General features: G+C 44.3%; 6 protein-coding genes across 6 annotated transcripts; 1 reads left to right on the top strand and 5 right to left on the bottom strand.

The window, feature by feature from the left end:
- Positions 1–554: 554 nt before the first annotated feature.
- On the bottom strand, positions 555–1,925 carry LACBIDRAFT_332715 (uncharacterized protein; the record flags this gene model as incomplete). Its single annotated transcript, XM_001887213.1, has 2 exons — positions 555–1,517; positions 1,605–1,925. 2 exons carry the CDS (start codon positions 1,923–1,925, stop codon positions 555–557), a joined length of 1,284 nt encoding a protein of 427 aa, XP_001887248.1.
- Positions 1,926–2,777: 852 nt separating this feature from the next.
- On the top strand, positions 2,778–4,067 carry LACBIDRAFT_332714 (uncharacterized protein; the record flags this gene model as incomplete). The annotated part of the gene is made up of 8 exons (XM_001887269.1): positions 2,778–2,805; positions 2,843–2,849; positions 2,903–2,909; positions 3,187–3,334; positions 3,597–3,653; positions 3,816–3,878; positions 3,983–3,995; positions 4,037–4,067. 8 exons carry the CDS (start codon positions 2,778–2,780, stop codon positions 4,065–4,067), a joined length of 354 nt encoding a protein of 117 aa, XP_001887304.1.
- Positions 4,068–4,722: 655 nt separating this feature from the next.
- Positions 4,723–5,278, bottom strand: LACBIDRAFT_310102 (uncharacterized protein; the record flags this gene model as incomplete). The annotated part of the gene is made up of 8 exons (XM_001887212.1): positions 4,723–4,755; positions 4,807–4,809; positions 4,867–4,869; positions 4,915–4,917; positions 4,976–4,978; positions 5,042–5,074; positions 5,139–5,166; positions 5,232–5,278. The coding sequence occupies 8 exons, from the start codon at positions 5,276–5,278 to the stop codon at positions 4,723–4,725; spliced, it is 153 nt and encodes a 50-aa protein (XP_001887247.1).
- A 546-nt stretch (positions 5,279–5,824) lies between these two features.
- LACBIDRAFT_310101 (uncharacterized protein) lies at positions 5,825–7,148 on the bottom strand (the record flags this gene model as incomplete). The annotated part of the gene is made up of 6 exons (XM_001887211.1): positions 5,825–5,941; positions 5,993–5,995; positions 6,108–6,110; positions 6,171–6,173; positions 6,282–6,350; positions 6,402–7,148. The coding sequence occupies 6 exons, from the start codon at positions 7,146–7,148 to the stop codon at positions 5,918–5,920; spliced, it is 849 nt and encodes a 282-aa protein (XP_001887246.1). The 3' UTR covers positions 5,825–5,917.
- A 4,066-nt stretch (positions 7,149–11,214) lies between these two features.
- Positions 11,215–14,570, bottom strand: LACBIDRAFT_332712 (uncharacterized protein; the record flags this gene model as incomplete). The annotated part of the gene is made up of 8 exons (XM_001887210.1): positions 11,215–11,322; positions 11,387–11,414; positions 12,004–12,631; positions 13,007–13,274; positions 13,545–13,759; positions 13,811–14,060; positions 14,083–14,257; positions 14,566–14,570. 8 exons carry the CDS (start codon positions 14,568–14,570, stop codon positions 11,215–11,217), a joined length of 1,677 nt encoding a protein of 558 aa, XP_001887245.1.
- Positions 14,571–15,113: 543 nt separating this feature from the next.
- LACBIDRAFT_332711 (uncharacterized protein) lies at positions 15,114–16,264 on the bottom strand (the record flags this gene model as incomplete). The annotated part of the gene is made up of 6 exons (XM_001887209.1): positions 15,114–15,237; positions 15,305–15,534; positions 15,777–15,819; positions 15,857–15,883; positions 15,937–16,065; positions 16,215–16,264. The coding sequence occupies 6 exons, from the start codon at positions 16,262–16,264 to the stop codon at positions 15,114–15,116; spliced, it is 603 nt and encodes a 200-aa protein (XP_001887244.1).
- Positions 16,265–16,988: the final 724 nt, after the last annotated feature.

Below are 16,988 nucleotides of genomic sequence, written 5' to 3'. Positions count from 1 at the left end.
GTTTTGAGCTTGTTGTACTGGCATCCTTTTCTTAGATAAAGCTTTAATCAAGTCGTGTCTAATACCTGGGGAAATGCTTATCAAAGTCTCTGCCGTCAGTGTAACTGGGGCATTATAGAGATTCACTAAAGCCTCTCTCTCGTGTGTTACATTCTCAATTGGTGCTTGGTGTTTATAAGAAACAGGTCTTTTCTCAGTATCAATAATTGGCTCAAAATTATCAATCTTTATTTCTTCTTTTTGTCTTGGATCATTCAGGTCAGGAATATTTAAGTATGGTAACTGTTTATGCCTAGGCACTGGATCCTCCTCTTCATCATCCCTTGGGAGAAGTGGTTTAGGCTTCTCTTTCGGTTTTGGTATAGCTTTCTGGGTTTTCTTAATTACTACAGGAGGAATTTCTTCCTCCACTTCTTCAATTTCTTCTTCTTGCTCATCATCAGAATCTTCGAATTCTGCTAATTGTCTGCAGTTTTTGGCTTTAGTTTGGTTCTCAAGAGCTTTCTTACTTCTGGTATTGACCGCATTCCTACCAGATCGCTCAATCCTTGAACCTACGAGAAACCCTGCTGTTCCTGAGTATCAGCTTGACTGTGTCTAGTAGCTACATAACTTGCAGCTTCTTGACTTTGACCTTGCTGTCCCTCAAAATATGACAGAATGTTTTTCATATTGTTGACTATGTCAACTTCTTGTGCCGATGGACGTGCCACCTGTGCTGGCACCTTATTACCCAACAGTGTATCAATTCGAGTAGCCATTTTATCTAACATATCATCTCTCAAATCTCTAATCTGGTTGGTGTATACTGATTTAACTCGAGCATCTATTCCCAACTGGACGATACCTGGCTCTCCGCTGTTCTGGGTGTAAATTTCTCCAGGCGATGCAAACATATTGCTTTGCGCCATCATATCTTTATTGCTAGCTTCCTCAACAATCATTTTAGCAGACTTCCCATTTGTCCCTCTAGGTACTGGTTGTCCTGTGAGCATGAAAAACATCTTATGACCGGACATTTTAATTTTTCCCGTTCTAATATGTTCTTCCCTATGAGGACAATTCATCGCGAAATGCCCTGTTTCTTCACAGTACCAGCATCCGTCTGAACCCATTCTCCAAGTAGGCTGTGTCTGCCTCATGGTGGGTGCTGAGGTAACATGCTGGGTCATTAATGTCTCAGTTAATTTGTTCATTTCTTGTCTAGATGCTTGGAAGGCACTCATTTGTGCTTTTTCACTCAATGTAATTTTATCCATGAGTAACGCAACTTTCTGGTTTAATTCTCGGATATCATCTTCTAGCTTAACACTATGTACTGGCGTAGTATGCGTGTGATGCCCTCGTGTCGTCCATGTTTCTGTCGCATTGACACCAACCCGGGTATCACTTGAAGAGCTTATCCCTTGTGCACATCCTGCAATAGTCTCAGCCATTTCAATTACATCTAGGATAGCATATGGATCCTCTGGACGGCATTCTTTTCCATCGACAGCTTTTCCTTTATCTCGGGAAAGCTTAATATTGAGACTTCCTTCCACTTGTCCTCAGAAACTATCCCTTAGACATCCTAAAAACAGTTCTACCAATTCTCTGTTGCTCACCAAGGCAGGTGGCACCAAGAGTAATTTTTGTTCTGCTCGGAAACCTCTAGTGAGGCTTTTAAGTGCAACAATGTCATCAATATCAATGCGCTGATGGTCATTACAAATTTTTCTCAAATTTGCTAGTGTTCCTTTTCCAGCATTCTTTGCCTCTGGATAGTCATCGATCAACGCCTGTTTAAACTCCTTGTATTCAATTTCGGGAGCAAACGTGTCAAATGCTTGCCATTCAAATTCCGTCATTTGGTCTGTATACCTTCCTAACTGTTTCTTCTTTTCTTGATCATCATTGATACCATGCTCTGTGAACAAGTCCTCCATTTGGTCAATGAATCTTAACAGCTCAATGGGTTTTTCCTTGTCAAAGTTAGGAGCTCCTCAGGAGCCTGGCAATGGCATCGGTCTAGACGATCTTCTGCCTCCAGTGGCAGGAGCTTCATCTTGGGTATTATCTGGCATGTTTGTAATATTTCTTTGGGCTAACGAGTTCGGGTTTATATTATCAGATGCCCTAACAGTTTTTCTACGAGTTGCACGAGGAGGCGGTTGGGATACTGTCTCTGTTCTTAACGGAAACCTTTGCGCTACTGCTGTTGCAGGTTGCTTAGCTTTTCGTTTAGGTGGAGGTGGTAAACCTGACGATTCCCCTGCTTTAATAGAATTTGCTGTTTGTCTGATTTTTGGTGCCGTGGTGAACGGCTCTGCACTAGTAGTTAAATTGCTTCAAACGCTAGCGGTTTTTAATTTAAACTTTTGTTCAAATAAAATGATCCCGTAGATCACTAAACTTTCAAGTCTTTGCTTTATCAAAAACAAAAGGAGACCCTCGCGGTGGGCTCCAGATGATATGCGTTGCACGGTGATGACCGTGAAAGTGCGAAACACGCGAACAAGGATCAAGCACGTCGGGAAAACCCTAAACACCTAAACACTCACTCACACACACACACACACACTATCACAATCTCAGTGCACGAGTTCGAGGGCCTTTGGTATTAAGAAATACCACTTTTGTCTTCTTAGGTTTAAGTCTCAAGAGATTTCGTCTCAAAACGGGTTTTTATTATAAGGTGTGGTTTAGAATAGTTCAATAGAACAAAGTATGTCTTTCTGGGAACTTGGTCTCTTAAATGCAAAGTTCTTTGATCACAGTTTCTTTTATTAACACAAAACATGACTTCAATTGACTTTTATGACTCCCGTGAGTTTTTATTATGTCACTACGCTCCAAAACCAAGGGTACGAGTACGCTGTCTCGTCTAAATAATACTGTGTTTTTAAAACCTCTTATTCAAAAGTCTCCAAGTAAGTTGACTCCCAAGCATGCTGGCTTCGTTCACACTGTACTTTTCTGACCACGAAGAAATCTCCTTTAATTGATTACAACTGTCCACCTCCTAAGTTCCTACTTGGAGTGCAACTAGCTGGTCAACGGGGGGGCGATTGCTTGCCTTTTGACCTGCCAGCGCGCTCCTTATATACTCCAGGAACCCCTATCTACGTTTTACATGTGTTTTAATGCGGGATACTTCGGTCCGAATTACAAATATGAAATTTAATGAATGTGTGGTATATTTTGTAGTCTATCTCTGTGAACACTACAGATTTTGTAGTGTCGCGTCTTTCATTTTCAAACGCATCAGTGTTTGATGCATACGCGGAGTTAGCCAACGTAGCTATTCTTAGCTTGGCATGGTCTCGCGTGTTTCTTTCTATGGCCCGGTTTACCGGTTTGACAGATGACATCACAAAATGATTAACGTTTCCTGATGCGTTGATGCGCATGCGTACGCATTTACCAATAGTCTTCGGCCTTCCGTCGCTTCCGAGTTTTTAATTAAAATGCCTTGTCTTGGCTCGTCTTTTCATTACGGAGGTCGGGAGACACTCTGAAGGTGTTTTCAAATGTCTTTCTTAATTGTCAGGGGGTTCTTATTATATTTCATATAATAGAATGTGTCTTTTTCTCATGTTTGTACTTGTGATGTTCAGACGCATCAGTCTTTGATGCGTACGCGGGAACTGCCGTACATGTCTTTCTGAATGGCCGTGAGCCACGCTAAGTCTTCGTATGTTTACTACCTAGGTGTAGTTTAGTCTTTCAATGTTTCAGACATGCCGTTTAAGCGTCTATGTCGTCTTTTCTGTATTTCTTGTATAAGCACGAGTTTTCACAATAAATCCATTATGTGTTTCTAAACCCTTTGGTAGTAATGCAATTCTTCTCCCTGTGTTGGGTGTTTACTCTAGAACCTCTTCGTGCTCTATTTCATGGTAGGTGAATCTTAGATAGGATCCAAGTATAATGTCACAACGCGTACTGCTGCCAGTTCCAAAGCCTTGTCCTATTTTCAGATTCCACGCATTTGCATTTTTAGTCAACTGCGCCGGGTATGTGCATTGACTCTTTGTATCATTGCAATTGTATGTAGTGTATTTATTAGAGATGACCTTTATCGGTAAAATCATTAAAATTGAATTTTATACGGGTGAAATGGTTTCATCCATATCAGCAACACCACTCAGCTGAAGAATATGTTAAAGAATAAAATAATGGAATTGGTCTGTCAATATGGCTGATGTTCTTATTGTTCAACAGTTTAAAATTTTGTTAATCAATGTTTTTGGCATACACAACAGCTTTATTATTCTAGGAGTGTCGACAATTATGGAGGTACCTTTGCCTAGATCAAACATTGGACCCTGTCTCAAGTGTAAGTAATGGTCAGGCCACAATGCTGTAGGGTGGTAGTCTCAGCAATGAATATGTCATATATAAACACCACAAGAGACTGAAACTGAAACTGAAACTGAAACTGAGTACATAGAATTTTTGCTTCTCCTTAGTCTCTACATAACTCAATGATGGACATGTAAAAGAAACAATTAGTATAGGAGATGTAGCAACCACTAAGAGGAATAGAGATAGTGAACAAGAAGAAATAAAACAGATAAATACACATACAAAACTTGACAGTTTGCAAAGAAATAGGCTCATTGTAATCTGGATAGCTGTGTCTCTCTCTATATATTTTGAACATGAATATTGAGTAAGTGGTAACAGATAGAAAAAAAGCATACCCTCTAAAAATGGGAGAGTTGTATGACACCAAAGATTCTAATATGGTAGAAAATGTAGTTGACTTGCCCACTATATATTGGAAATAAGTGACCTGGTTAAATAATGTGAAGAAGTACATACTTTCTAACAAAAAGAATGGTTGAAAGAGGAGCTGGAATCGGAAATGGATCAAAGACATACAAGCTACAAAACATGAGCATTCTTCTATAATAAGAAATAAAAACATACAATCTGATTTAGAATAATCATATATCAGAGCGATGGAAATGAGAGTGAATGGACAACCTACAGTCTAAAAAAATGAAGTGAAGAGATGTTATAAAATTGGTCCATGGAATGCTTAAACTTGACTAACCTCCTTAAAAGATATTGATTGAAGATTGATTACCTGATAAAGAATAATGACTGAATAGATACAGATTGAAAAACAAAATGTACAAAATAAAACTTACAAGATATGCAGGAGAGACCACATACTTTCTTAAGAAAAGTAAGGAGAGATAGTGTGATAAGAGTAATTCATGGCCAAAAGCAAAGAAACTCACTGCCTAAAAAGAGGCACCAAAATATGTGTTACCAGAAGAGTGCACATCAAAAACCAGGCCAACTCACATACTGAAACAAGACAGGCCACAGTCAGTCTCACCAGAAGAGTGCACATTGAAAACCAGGCCAACTCACCCCCTGAAACAAGACAGGCCACAGTCAGTCTCACCAGAAGAGTGCACATTAAAAACCAGGCCAACTCACAGACTGAAACAAGACAGGCCACAGTCAGTCTCACCAGAAGAGTGCATATCAACAACCAGATCAACTCACTTTCTATAAAAGAATGGCCAGAGCATGTGTTTTAGAAGTGTGCAAAATCAAATTGAGGAAAGCATACTTCCTGAAATAGGGAACAGCACATCATAATCACCAGAACAGTGCACAAGAAAGGGAAAGCTAGAGAATGAGTCAGCATATGAGTTAATAGTTAATAGAGGAACAACTCACAAGCTAGGAAATGGTAGGTGTAGAAGAGAATTGAGTCAGAACATAGTTATTTCAGAAACTTAATAATAACTTACCCACTAAAGAAATCCCTTATATTCATACAGAGACAATGTAAATAGACCATATATCACCTTCTAAATTCATAAACAAGAACATTAGCTGTACAAGTAGCAAGGTCAACATTTAATACTTACTCTCTGAAAGAAACAGACAGCTGCTGATAAGATGTGACATGTTATGCAAAATATTGGCCCACAAACTAATGACAACCATGAGAATAGATAAAAACTTGAACAATTTGTAGACATACATTCTGCAAGAAAAAACAACAATCAGAATAAATCTATTTTTCTCTTGATGATTGTTTTGTTCTCACTTCCTGTGCTTTATCAATAGCAATAAAATTTTGTTATAACTTTGCTTACATTCTGTAAAACAAATCAATATACTATTTTGATACATCTTAATCACCATATAGAACCACATACCTCCTATTAACCTTACAGATTAACTTGTGAGCAGAATTACACTCCTGTTACTTACTGTCTGTTGGAAGATCTCAATAAATAACTGGAGGCATCTCCATTATAAACTCTTACTTCATAGAAATCAATGACTTGTTGAAATATCTTGATCAAATTCTTTGTAATAATTGACCCTTGCAATGTCTTATACTTGTCAAGAAATGATAACCATCTGAGAGAATTGCAATAACTGACCTGAAACAAAATCTTTCCATCCTTCACACAGCTTAACATCCCTTCCCTTTCACCAGTACTCATATTCAGCAAAGTGTTATACCATGTTTTACTCTGAAAGATCAGTAAGTTCTTAACAAGAGTTACCATAGTGGTCATAATTGTTTCCTCTACATTTGATCCTTGCTCCTGGAATGCCAAAAGAATATGGTGTGGCCAATTAAGGGAAGCATACTTGACCACATCACCCTCAAAAAAGTCTTTTGAAGGATATTTTACCAGATGCTGCAAAGACAGTATGGCTAGATGAAGATGTTGCAGAGAAGGATAGATATAATATCGCTTTGATCGTGATTGGATGGTCAAAAAATCCCAGAGAGATGTGTGATAGAGCATAATAGGCTCCCTATCATCTCCAGGAATTTTGATAATGGACTGCACTTGCAATAGCCCACAAATGACCTCCTCATGCTGAAGAGAGAGAAAAGAGCCAAGAAAGGAAATGGATTTGTTATCCTCCAGACTCATGATTGTTCCGAGAATCTGACAGAAGTCTCTAGTCAAAGAAACAGAGGAGAGCACTTGTTTATAGAGTGAATCTAGACCATTATCTCCTGATGCCAGAAGTTTTTGCAAGGCCCTGTGTGGTATGAGATCTCCACCAACACATTGGATCAATGTAGTAGCAAATGTGAATGAACTGCCAGCCTTGTCAAGAAGTGTAATGAGATCTCGAGCTGATGGCCAGGGCTTTGGTATCCTCTGCATGATTTGCCAATTCTCGTTATAGATGCAATCAAATGCACTCCAAAAATGTACTTCAATGTCCCGATGAGCATCAAAATTCTCTAGCTCCAGACGATGCAAAAACCAAGAGTGAGAATTATCAAACTTTTTTCAAATATGTTCCTCTACCCTGCTCGTGAGGAGAATTCGGAAAGGAAGACGAGTCCCCCCAGAAGAAGCCCTGAGCAGGACATCAATGAAGTCTGCCATCTCAGCTTTATCATCACATTCATCAAGAGCATCAATAACAACAACAGAGCTATAGGAGATTCGTGAAGTGTTGAGATGGAGTGGGTCTATGATGAGCCTTTGAAGTCGATAGGCCATTGAGACAGTCAACCCGAGCAGGGCTGGCTCATCCTTCAGAGCACGTTCAATAAATGGCTTTGCACCAGGAACAGTGAGAGAGATCTGATGGGCAAGAGTAGGAATCAGGCGAGATATATGGCTGCGTTCACCAGCCCCTCGCAAGAAGAAGAAGCTCCCTAAGAGGCGGCCCTCTAAAGCATAGCGCTCCGCAATGGTTTGCGCCAATGCCGATTTGCCATAGCCAGCTGGTCCATTAAGCCAGCAGACAAGAGCTCGCTCGTCATTATCATGGCCATCGAGCCACTCCCGAACCTGAGCAATCACCTCCAAACGAGTTCCAGTATCACATCGAGGGACGTGACCTGCGTGAGTATGTGTAGCATTACTGACAGGCCTAAGCAAGCTCGCTAGACCTATGTGTCATCAGTTGTATGAATGGTATTCATGAATTGTAAAACTTTGACGTACTTGGAGCGGGCGGAGGGCCATGAAGAGCAACATTGCCGCCGGCGTTTATGACCTGTGCATTTCCAGATATGGTGGTTCCGATAGCGTTTTGCAAGAGTGTGGTGGATGATGAAGAATCCATGAGTGAAATGATGTGTTGTAATATGGAGACTAGGAAAGTCGGAAGGCTAAAGACGTCGATAGGTCGGGTGGTCGTCGTAGTCGATGAAGAAGAGGTGATCAGTCGGAGATCAATTGTGTTGAATTTGCTGTCGGGAATCTAATCGGGCAACGAAACTCCTCACACAGCTTGTTCTGGCCGCTCTCAAATACTGTGTAGACCAACGTTGACTCGGACTGCTGAGCCAACTCTTGCAACCAGCCCCCGCGAGTTTCCATTTTCCGCCGGCGCACTCAAAAACTCAGTCTTAGAAAGTCACCTCTCTGCTGGGGTGAGCGAGCGTTCTGGGGCGAAGTCCAACATTAGCAGGGCCTTGATGATTGAAGCATGGGTTCACATTTCCAGGACACGATCAGTTCACCCGGACTCACAATCCCCATGTAAGACCTTCTATTTCGTCACCACTATGACTCTCTGACTCGCATTTAACAGTTTGAATAGCAGTCCACTTCTCCGACGGATGTCGACCCTTTAGCAACCAAAAGCGAATATTGCTGAGGCATAGTATGAAACGAGCGGAAACGATGGGCAAGAAGCCTGATCAAATATCAACTGCCGACATCCGTCCCTCATCCCATTAGCAGCCGTCCAGCTCCATCCACCTCACCTTCCTACACTCCCCCAATTTACCTATCTCTCTTGCGCGAAACATGCAAGCAAAAGGCGAAGAACCGTCCAGAACTTCCCTGCCTCCGCCCCCATCTCCACGCTCATTCGCGCTCGAAGTTAGACCTCCAGCCCTTCTTCCATCACCATCCCCCCAGCGATGGCTTAAAACTCTCCCTTCCCTAACCAAACCTCGGTCCTATCTCGCCTCTCGGATATGCTGGAATTCTCATGCAGACACCATGCTCTAGCATCTCAGCCATTTGCGTTTCTCAAATAGATGGCCAGTTCCCTGTGTTACCCGTCTTTTCACAGGATTGGAACGTCAATGAGCCTCGGACTCGTTGGTTGGAAATGATGTGGATGGGATGGAGAGTCGCCACCGTGTAGCGGGTACTACCCCGCGGATCTCTTCGTGCTGCAGTGGATTCGCATTGCAAACAGACTGGAGAAGATCTTATCCAAGCACTCCGAGACGACTCCCCTCCTCAAGTCCGAACTCGATTTCGAAGTTGAATTGGAGCTCCTCGACGACCGCCGCAATTCATGAGGAACGTGAACGAAGATGGCATTGGCGAGGGTGAGTGGTACCTACCACTTTTATAATAAAATTTGGGCAAGTGCCTGCACAACTTTTTGGACACTGCCCAGGTTTTTTATGAAATGAGAAATATAGGGCAAGCATTATGAAATGTGTTTCATTCCCTCCCATAGTTGTTTCATATCCATTTTATTCCTTCCCTATACCTTTTCATAACTATTTCTTTTTTGTCTGGCCATTTATTTCATTGCCCCTCAGTCCCATTTCTTTCCTGTTTCTTTGTTGCCTGGCCTTTCATTTCATTGCCTCCCCAGGGTTATTTCTTTCCTACCCAGTAATTTCTTATTGTTGCCTAGCTATTTCATTTCATAGTTGTAAATATCTTCCTGGGACTTGATTATGTAATACATGTGATGCCTTGTAAAATGTCTTTACCTTGCTTATCCCTTTGCACCCTTATCATGTTATGGTCTCAAATTGAAAGTTATGTAGAAATGGGGCCCACACCCTCTACTAGGAAGCATAACAAATATTGCACTCATTTGACAATAAAGCCCTGTTATTTCATATAATTAATTAAATAAGTATTGCCCTGGCAAGAATGAAATAAAAGAATGAAACCATTACCAGGCAAACATGCAATGAAATAGCTGGGCAACAATAAGAAATTGCTAGGTAGGAAAGAAATAACCCTGGGGAGGCAATGAAATGAAAGGCTAAGCAGCAAAGAAACAGGAAAGAAATGGGACTGAGGGGCAATGAAATAAATGGCCAGATAAAAAAGAAATAGTTATGAAAAGGTATAGGGAAGGAATAAAATAGATATGAAACAACTATGGGAGGGAATGAAACACATTTCATAATGCTTGCCCTACATTTCTCATTTCATAAAAAACCTAGGCAGTGTCCAAAAAGTTGTGCAGGCACTTGCCCAGACTTTTTCATAAACAATGGTTGATACTAGTGCGAGGGTTGAGTTTGTTAGTGGCACAGGAGACGTAATAAGACGATCTCGACGGTCTCGCGGACATCTACGTCCCCTTACCGATGGATGTCGACCCTCATACTCAGCAGATCTTACTTGACAAGTCTCTCCGGAGCATCACAATCCACGCCAATTTATCTGTCCTTCTCTTCCCACTCATGTCGTCTCATCTGCGATGCCCTATGACCGCAATCTGACCGCATTTCTTGGATCTTGATCACCGTACTGTCGACTCATTTACATCGTCTCTGAGTACCTCTGCCCTGTCGTACCCACATCCTCTCAGTCGTTTTTCTTAAAGGCGCTGGGACGCACGCTCACAAGAACTTCGACTCTCTCTCTACATACCCTCTGATTCAAGGATTAACGCTCGTATGCTCTCTTGAAACCCAAAGAAGCTTCTCCCACGGCCCACGGCAAGGTGTACACTTTCCGCTACCCCACCTCTGAACTACCTTTCACGACCCAATCTATGGTGTAGCAGGTCAACTCGTTTATAGCCGGTTGTGCTTGAAAGTTCTGATTGGGCTCAGACCTTACCAGTGAACTGTGCTGGGAGTCTGAGTTTCATCGAAGCCTTCGATTTTCACTGGTGAAGATAAGTGACGACAATGCTTGAAAGGGCGCTCGCAGGCGAAGGGAGACTTGTGGTCTTCAAATTCCATTAACTTGAGCTCAAACGGCTTTTGATTCGTCGGTTGACATTTTATCGTGGAGACTTCCCGAGTATGGCTCTCTTTGTTCCCATCATGGTGGTGGCTCACGAATTTATAGACGGCTGGGTCTTCGAATGAGAGATGTGTATCGACTATCAGAGTCCTACCTGCTTCCTCTGTCACAAGATCAAGCGCGAGGTCTACCACTTCTGCTCGCTTCCCTCAAGACAATGACGGACGACAGCAATCTAACCTCTGCAATTCTTTCATGCATTACCCCGCTACAGTCTCACCTCTCATGTCAGTACTTTATTGTGCCCTACCTATTCCTGTCGGACTCCGGTCATTCCTGCGGATTCCGGTGGAATGGGACCGGACTCCGGCGGAATCCACAGGAATGGGACCGGAATCCAGTGGAATCCACTGGAGTCCTGCGGAATCCAGCGGAATCCAGTTGAATAAGACCACAATCCACCATAAATAGCAGTACTTTACCCTCCCCCACATGCTCTGATCAGAGTATCTACAATCAGAATGGATCAGCACTGATCTAGAGGTCAGGTGACTTGATCTGCATTGATTCAACTCAATACTCAGAATTTCTTATAAAATTCACATCTAGTCAAGTCATTCATCTCAATAAATCAAATTTTAATGTATTTTATTAATGACATGAGTCTATCTTACTACATATAGTGCATATTAAAGAGGACAAGGAAGAGGGGATGGATAAGGGGCAGGGACAAGGAAATGGGGAGGGACAGGGAAGGGGGTATAAGGAAATGGGGAGGGACAGGGAAGGGGGCAGGGAAAAGGAAGGGGGCAGAGACAATGAAATGGGGGAAGGGGGTAGGGACAAGGAAATGGGGAGGGACAGACAGGAAAGGGGGGAGGGAAATGGGGGTACATGGAAATGGGGAGGGACAGGGAAGGGGGATGGGAGTACATGGAAATGGGGAGGGACAGGGAAGGGGGGCAGGAAAAGGAAGAGGGGCAGGAAAAGGAAGGGAGGGACAGGGAAGGGGGAGGGACAATGCACTCGTCGTCGTCGTGTGATGTCATGGTGGCTGTTAGCGAGATGGGATAGGATGAAGGAGAGTCAGGGGACTCACCTTTGTGTGAACGACGAACGACGACGAGAACGACGACATCGTCGTCGTCGTTCGTCGTTTGGTTGCCACGTCGCTGACAGCGACGTGGCACCTTGGTTTCCCATCGGCGGGGGCCGTCGTCGTGCGTTGATGTGGGTGTCCGTTGGCGTGGTCATCGTCCGTCGACGTGGTGGTGGTGCGTTGACGTGGGCGTCCGCTGGCGTGGTCATCGTCTGTCGACGTGGTGGTGGTGCGTTGACGTGGGCGTCCGTTTGCGTGTTCGTGTCGTTGTTGGCGTTGGCGTCTGTTGACGTGGCCGTCCGTTGACGTCGTGGGGCGTGTCGTGGTCCGTGGGCGTGGTCATGGTGGTCGTGTGTTGACGTGGTCGTCCCTCGCGGTCCGTTTTCATCGCCTCGACCTCGCCGGGGCTCATTTGCTTGCTGACGTGGCGTTGCCGCGTTGTTGTTGACGTGGTTGTTGTTGGCGGTCGACGACGTTTGTGGGCGGTGGTGGCCACAGGTGACCGTGGTGACGTGGCGTGGGTGGGTAGCGGGCGCGCGTTTACGAGGAGCGGGGACGATGGTGGTGGTGGGAGTAGAGGTTGGTGGTGGTGGGAGGAGAGAGGGTTGTGTTTGGACGAGCGTGAAAGCTGTTGCCAAACAAACAATTGTTTGGCAATGGGCTTGTGCCAAACAAACCGGATTCCGGTTGCATTCCGTTTTTGCCAATCCGGGGACCATTCCGGTCACAATTCCGGAATGCCGAAATTCCACCGGAATGGTAAAGCACCGGAATGAAGAAAATAGCAGGCCTCTCTGCTAAATTTCACTCCTCCGGAATCCACCGGAATCCGCAGGAATGACCGGAATCCTGCAGGAATTAGGGGGGCACTGATAAGACCTCTCTCATGTCCTGGTCTGTTTTGCTGCCACAACACAGGGACACAAGCCAGCCCTGAATGCCTTATGCTGGACTCATTGGGACTTTTCACGAACTACCGATGCACAACTTCGAGGTTTCGTACATAGAGGGGTTACAATTTCTGGAGAGAAAGTGGGTGGTGGAGATACAGATGACGCTCGTATGCATTGAAGGAACTTGAGCAGAATCGATAAGCATTCGTCGAGGGCGGAGTTGATTTGGATAGAGGAGATAAGAATGGGGAGGGTGGGCGCAAGGTTGTTATTTGAGTCTGGAAAACCGGTTTGATGATATGCTATGACAACCAGAGCCACCGTCGTTGGTGCTGATGTGAGTTCTTTGAATGTGCACCCAAGAAAGGTGTACGCATCCTGTCATTTTGATTAGTTGAATGAAGCCGAGATAATGGACACAACGCATACGAGAACTTCTAAAACGACTTTCTCTCCCTCTTCCCACCCCGCACCAACGGAAGTTTTGACTATTAGTCGAGGGAAACATTGTTCAAATGTTCTCTGTGCCACAGATGAGTGGATACAGTGAGCATAAGCAGTCAAAGTTTGGTCTAAGAGATTTTTCATGAGTTGCTAGAAAAAGTAACTGAGTTCTTTGGAAAGGCAGTCTATTTCGATGATACATACAGTGAATCCTAACGCGTCTTCCTCTTTGGCATCCAGAATGCCCTTGACCCACTGAGCAGCCCTTTTAACCAATGACGCCATCGCAGAAATAAGTGCTCGGCCTTTTTCAGTGGACGCCGTGGACCCAGCCATAAGATTCACGGTTTCTAGCTCAGTAAGTAAAGGTCGAAGAGTGTCCGGAGCTGTTTTCTTTCGCAACTTCAGCCTTGGGATCGCTGTGTTGTCATCAGTTGCTTTCCCATGAATTGAAAAGAAAAAGAGCTCACAAGCAGCGTATAGCCCAGTGAGAATAGAAAGGCGAACTACAGGCGAGGAGGCTGCCTGTTGAGGTACTTTTTGCTCTACTTCTTCAAATCCATCATTGTCAGCGTTGAGTGATACCTCCAGCCTCTCAACTGCTTCCTGAATGGCGATAACAACCTCTTTCGCGGAGCAGCATTCTCCGATCAGGGGTAACAAGTCCCCCGCAGCTGGGTCATTGCACAATAGAAGCAGTGAAATCGAATTCAGCAGATCCTGTAATCATATTTCAACATACAATATAAGGTGTTAGATCAGAAAACGTACGAGGAGATCTGAACATCCCGACTTGGATATAAGATGGTGTATTTCCAAAAGAGAATACTTTGGTTTGGCATCGTGGGTTGCAGATGTGAGTAGGGCTATAATCGCTGTACTCGCTGCCTGCGGTTCTGTCAAGATGTTTATGAGATCTATAACACAGACAGTACCTCGTCATCAGAGCCTTCAGGAAGGTGAAGCGCTGTCACAAGGTCTTCGTTCAGCGGCATCACTGTAACTTGCAACTTGAAGGTGCTCTTGGAGAGTGACATCACGTGTAACATGTGGTTGAATTTTCAACTCGTTGAGGACGTCCTGAAGACATCTTGCCCTCGTTGCAGTAATCGAACCAAGGCTCCTTTCATAGGGTGCAAATCACCGTTATTGGAGCGTTGAGTTGGAAAAACCATTTGTTCCAACTTGTTGGCTGTCAAACTTCATCATGCAAGATTTTCCATACGACATTTGGCAGGTCATTGCCTCTCACATTCCAGAGAGGAGACTACGTGCTTTATACGGTGTCAACAGGCTGTTGTTCTTAGCCCAATGAACGCTCGGTACTGAACAATCTCTTTCTCCTCTATCCAGGACAAATGACTTGTTCAAAATCTTGTTCGTCTCAGGTAGTTACTACTCAACTTGCTCCTGACACTGGTTCAACTCATAGTCAGACTCTTTAAATAGAGACCCGTTCGTTGTTAAACGTGTTCGTTCACTCGTCCTGGGGCCTTCCTTGGCTGAAGAACTGTTTGAGTCGCGGGGACGGTGGGCTAAACCCCAGAATCTCTTACTGCGAATGAGGAACGCCCCAGGATACTTTAAGCAAGGGATAAGCTCTGGCGACCTCATTGAAAAGATGGTCAGCGTGGTGCAAGGTTTAAATGGTATTACATAGTTGACCGTCGATTCAGAGTCATACACGCTTTTCCCTATCGTCAGAGCCATCCTCGATCTTCGCGCACAAGTCTTCTCAAATTGAAGATCTCTCTCGCATATGCCTTCGTCCTATCATTCCTTCTGTTGGAACATAAGCTTCTCCTCCTCCTCTTCATCATCTTCGCCGCTCTCTTCTTTGTCGCTGGTATCACCTTCCTCGTCATCCTCGTCACTTGTATCACTTTCCCCCTCACTGCTGTAAGGATGCGAAGAAGGGCGCTATGATGGTGAATCTGGATAGTCGTGGGAAGGGGGTGACACACGCGTCTTTCTTGTTGGAGGGTACCATGTTTTTCGTGGTGGTTGGTGGGCTGTTGTGGAGATTTGGTGATGGTTCGTTGGCTTTTGCCCAGTTTGTGGTGTTTTGGAGGTGGGGATAGAGAACGTCGAGAGCGAGAGGAAGGGAGAGATTGAATACACGGCTGAGGCACGTGCAGGTTTCATTGGGTCGGGGTTGAAAGGGTTCTCTCAGAGTCAGAGTCTGCGTCCAGATCTGTCACGTTCATTGGCATCCAATATGGATTTAACGAATCCAGGCCATGGCTCAGCTGCAATGTATGCTAGCTCATGAAGGTCATGAGTAAATGGATAGCAAATGTCGCAGAGGGTGGTAATAAAATGCATTTAGACCAGTTTGAGGGGACGTGTGGAATGAGTACTTCGAGACTAGGTGTTTGATTACGTCTGTGGAGATTGAATGAGTGCGTTGAGGAGATATTTTCCCCCAAGACATACCTTGGTAGGAGGTGTTTCGAAGAAGTATGGATCAGGTGACGCACTCAACGGTGGTCAAATCGTCTCCGATGGGGCCTTACAAAGACGATGCAAAAGTGAACTCGTACCTATTAAAGAAGGTGAGTTGGGCCATGAATGACGACGACAATGAAGGGCTCACCAGTTCGGCAAGTCTGGCACCATCAACTCTGATATTGGCCTCTCAGCGCATTTCACAACGATTACGAGCCTCACATCTCCCTCCTTCTGCTTCTGTTTAGCCGAATATGCATTGTGAACGGCACGTAAGCTGTGCAGAAAACCCTCAAAGGTGTCACCTGCTTATATGCACCCATTCACGGCTCCATTCTCCCAATGGTGCCCCCAGCTTGCTAAAGGAATGTTTACGTATGCGTAGAAGAGCCGCGTTAAGAAATAGGCGATGGCATCTGCGCGTACGTAGCTGATCTTTGAGGGTCCTGGTGCGAATGAAAGATGGTCGAGGCCATTATCGATGACTGCTATGGTGGTTTGCATGGCGTCAGCGTCGTTTATGTACGTGAATGGTGGAGGGAAGGGAGAAGGAAGGGAGAAGGAAGGGATAAAGAATGGACAAAGAATGAGAAGGAATGAAGGAGGAATGAAGGACACCGTCCTTCGCCAACACAAGCTTCACGACCTGATCAAAATGTCTTCATGGGAGAACCTCAATCACTGTAGTTAACGTTCAACTTTGGCAGGGAAGTGAAGGGTGCCCTTTAAGGATTGGTGATCTCGACTGTACTTTACCCTCCCCGGCTTAATCCATATGGAATCCATGGAAGGGGGGGTGGATTCCAGAAATTCCAGATGGATTCCATGGAATGGCTGATGGATTCCATACTTTGGGAGATGGATTCCATGGAATAGCTGATGGATTCCATACTTTGGGGGGATGGATTCCATACTTTGGGGGATGGATTCCATGGAACAGCTGATGGATTCCATGGAATAGCTGATGGATTCCATACTTTGGGGGGATGGAATCCATACTTTCTGGGATGGAATCCATACTTCTTTCAGATGGAATCCATTCTTTTTAAGATGGAATGCATCCTCTTTCCATATGCAATTCAGTTAGAATAAGTTCCCATTCTGGTAAAATTAAGTACAAAAATGTATTATATAAGACTACACAATTTTATTTTACTACATACAATATTAAAGGGAGAGGGTGGAGGGAGGGGTGTAGAT

The sequence above is a fragment of the Laccaria bicolor genome, genomic scaffold (genome assembly GCF_000143565.1).
Source record: "Laccaria bicolor S238N-H82 LACBIscaffold_43 genomic scaffold, whole genome shotgun sequence".
NCBI classification, from domain to species: domain Eukaryota; kingdom Fungi; phylum Basidiomycota; class Agaricomycetes; order Agaricales; family Hydnangiaceae; genus Laccaria; species Laccaria bicolor.
The sequence above is the reverse complement of the archived record's forward strand: the minus strand, read 5'-3'. Positions and strand labels throughout refer to the sequence as shown.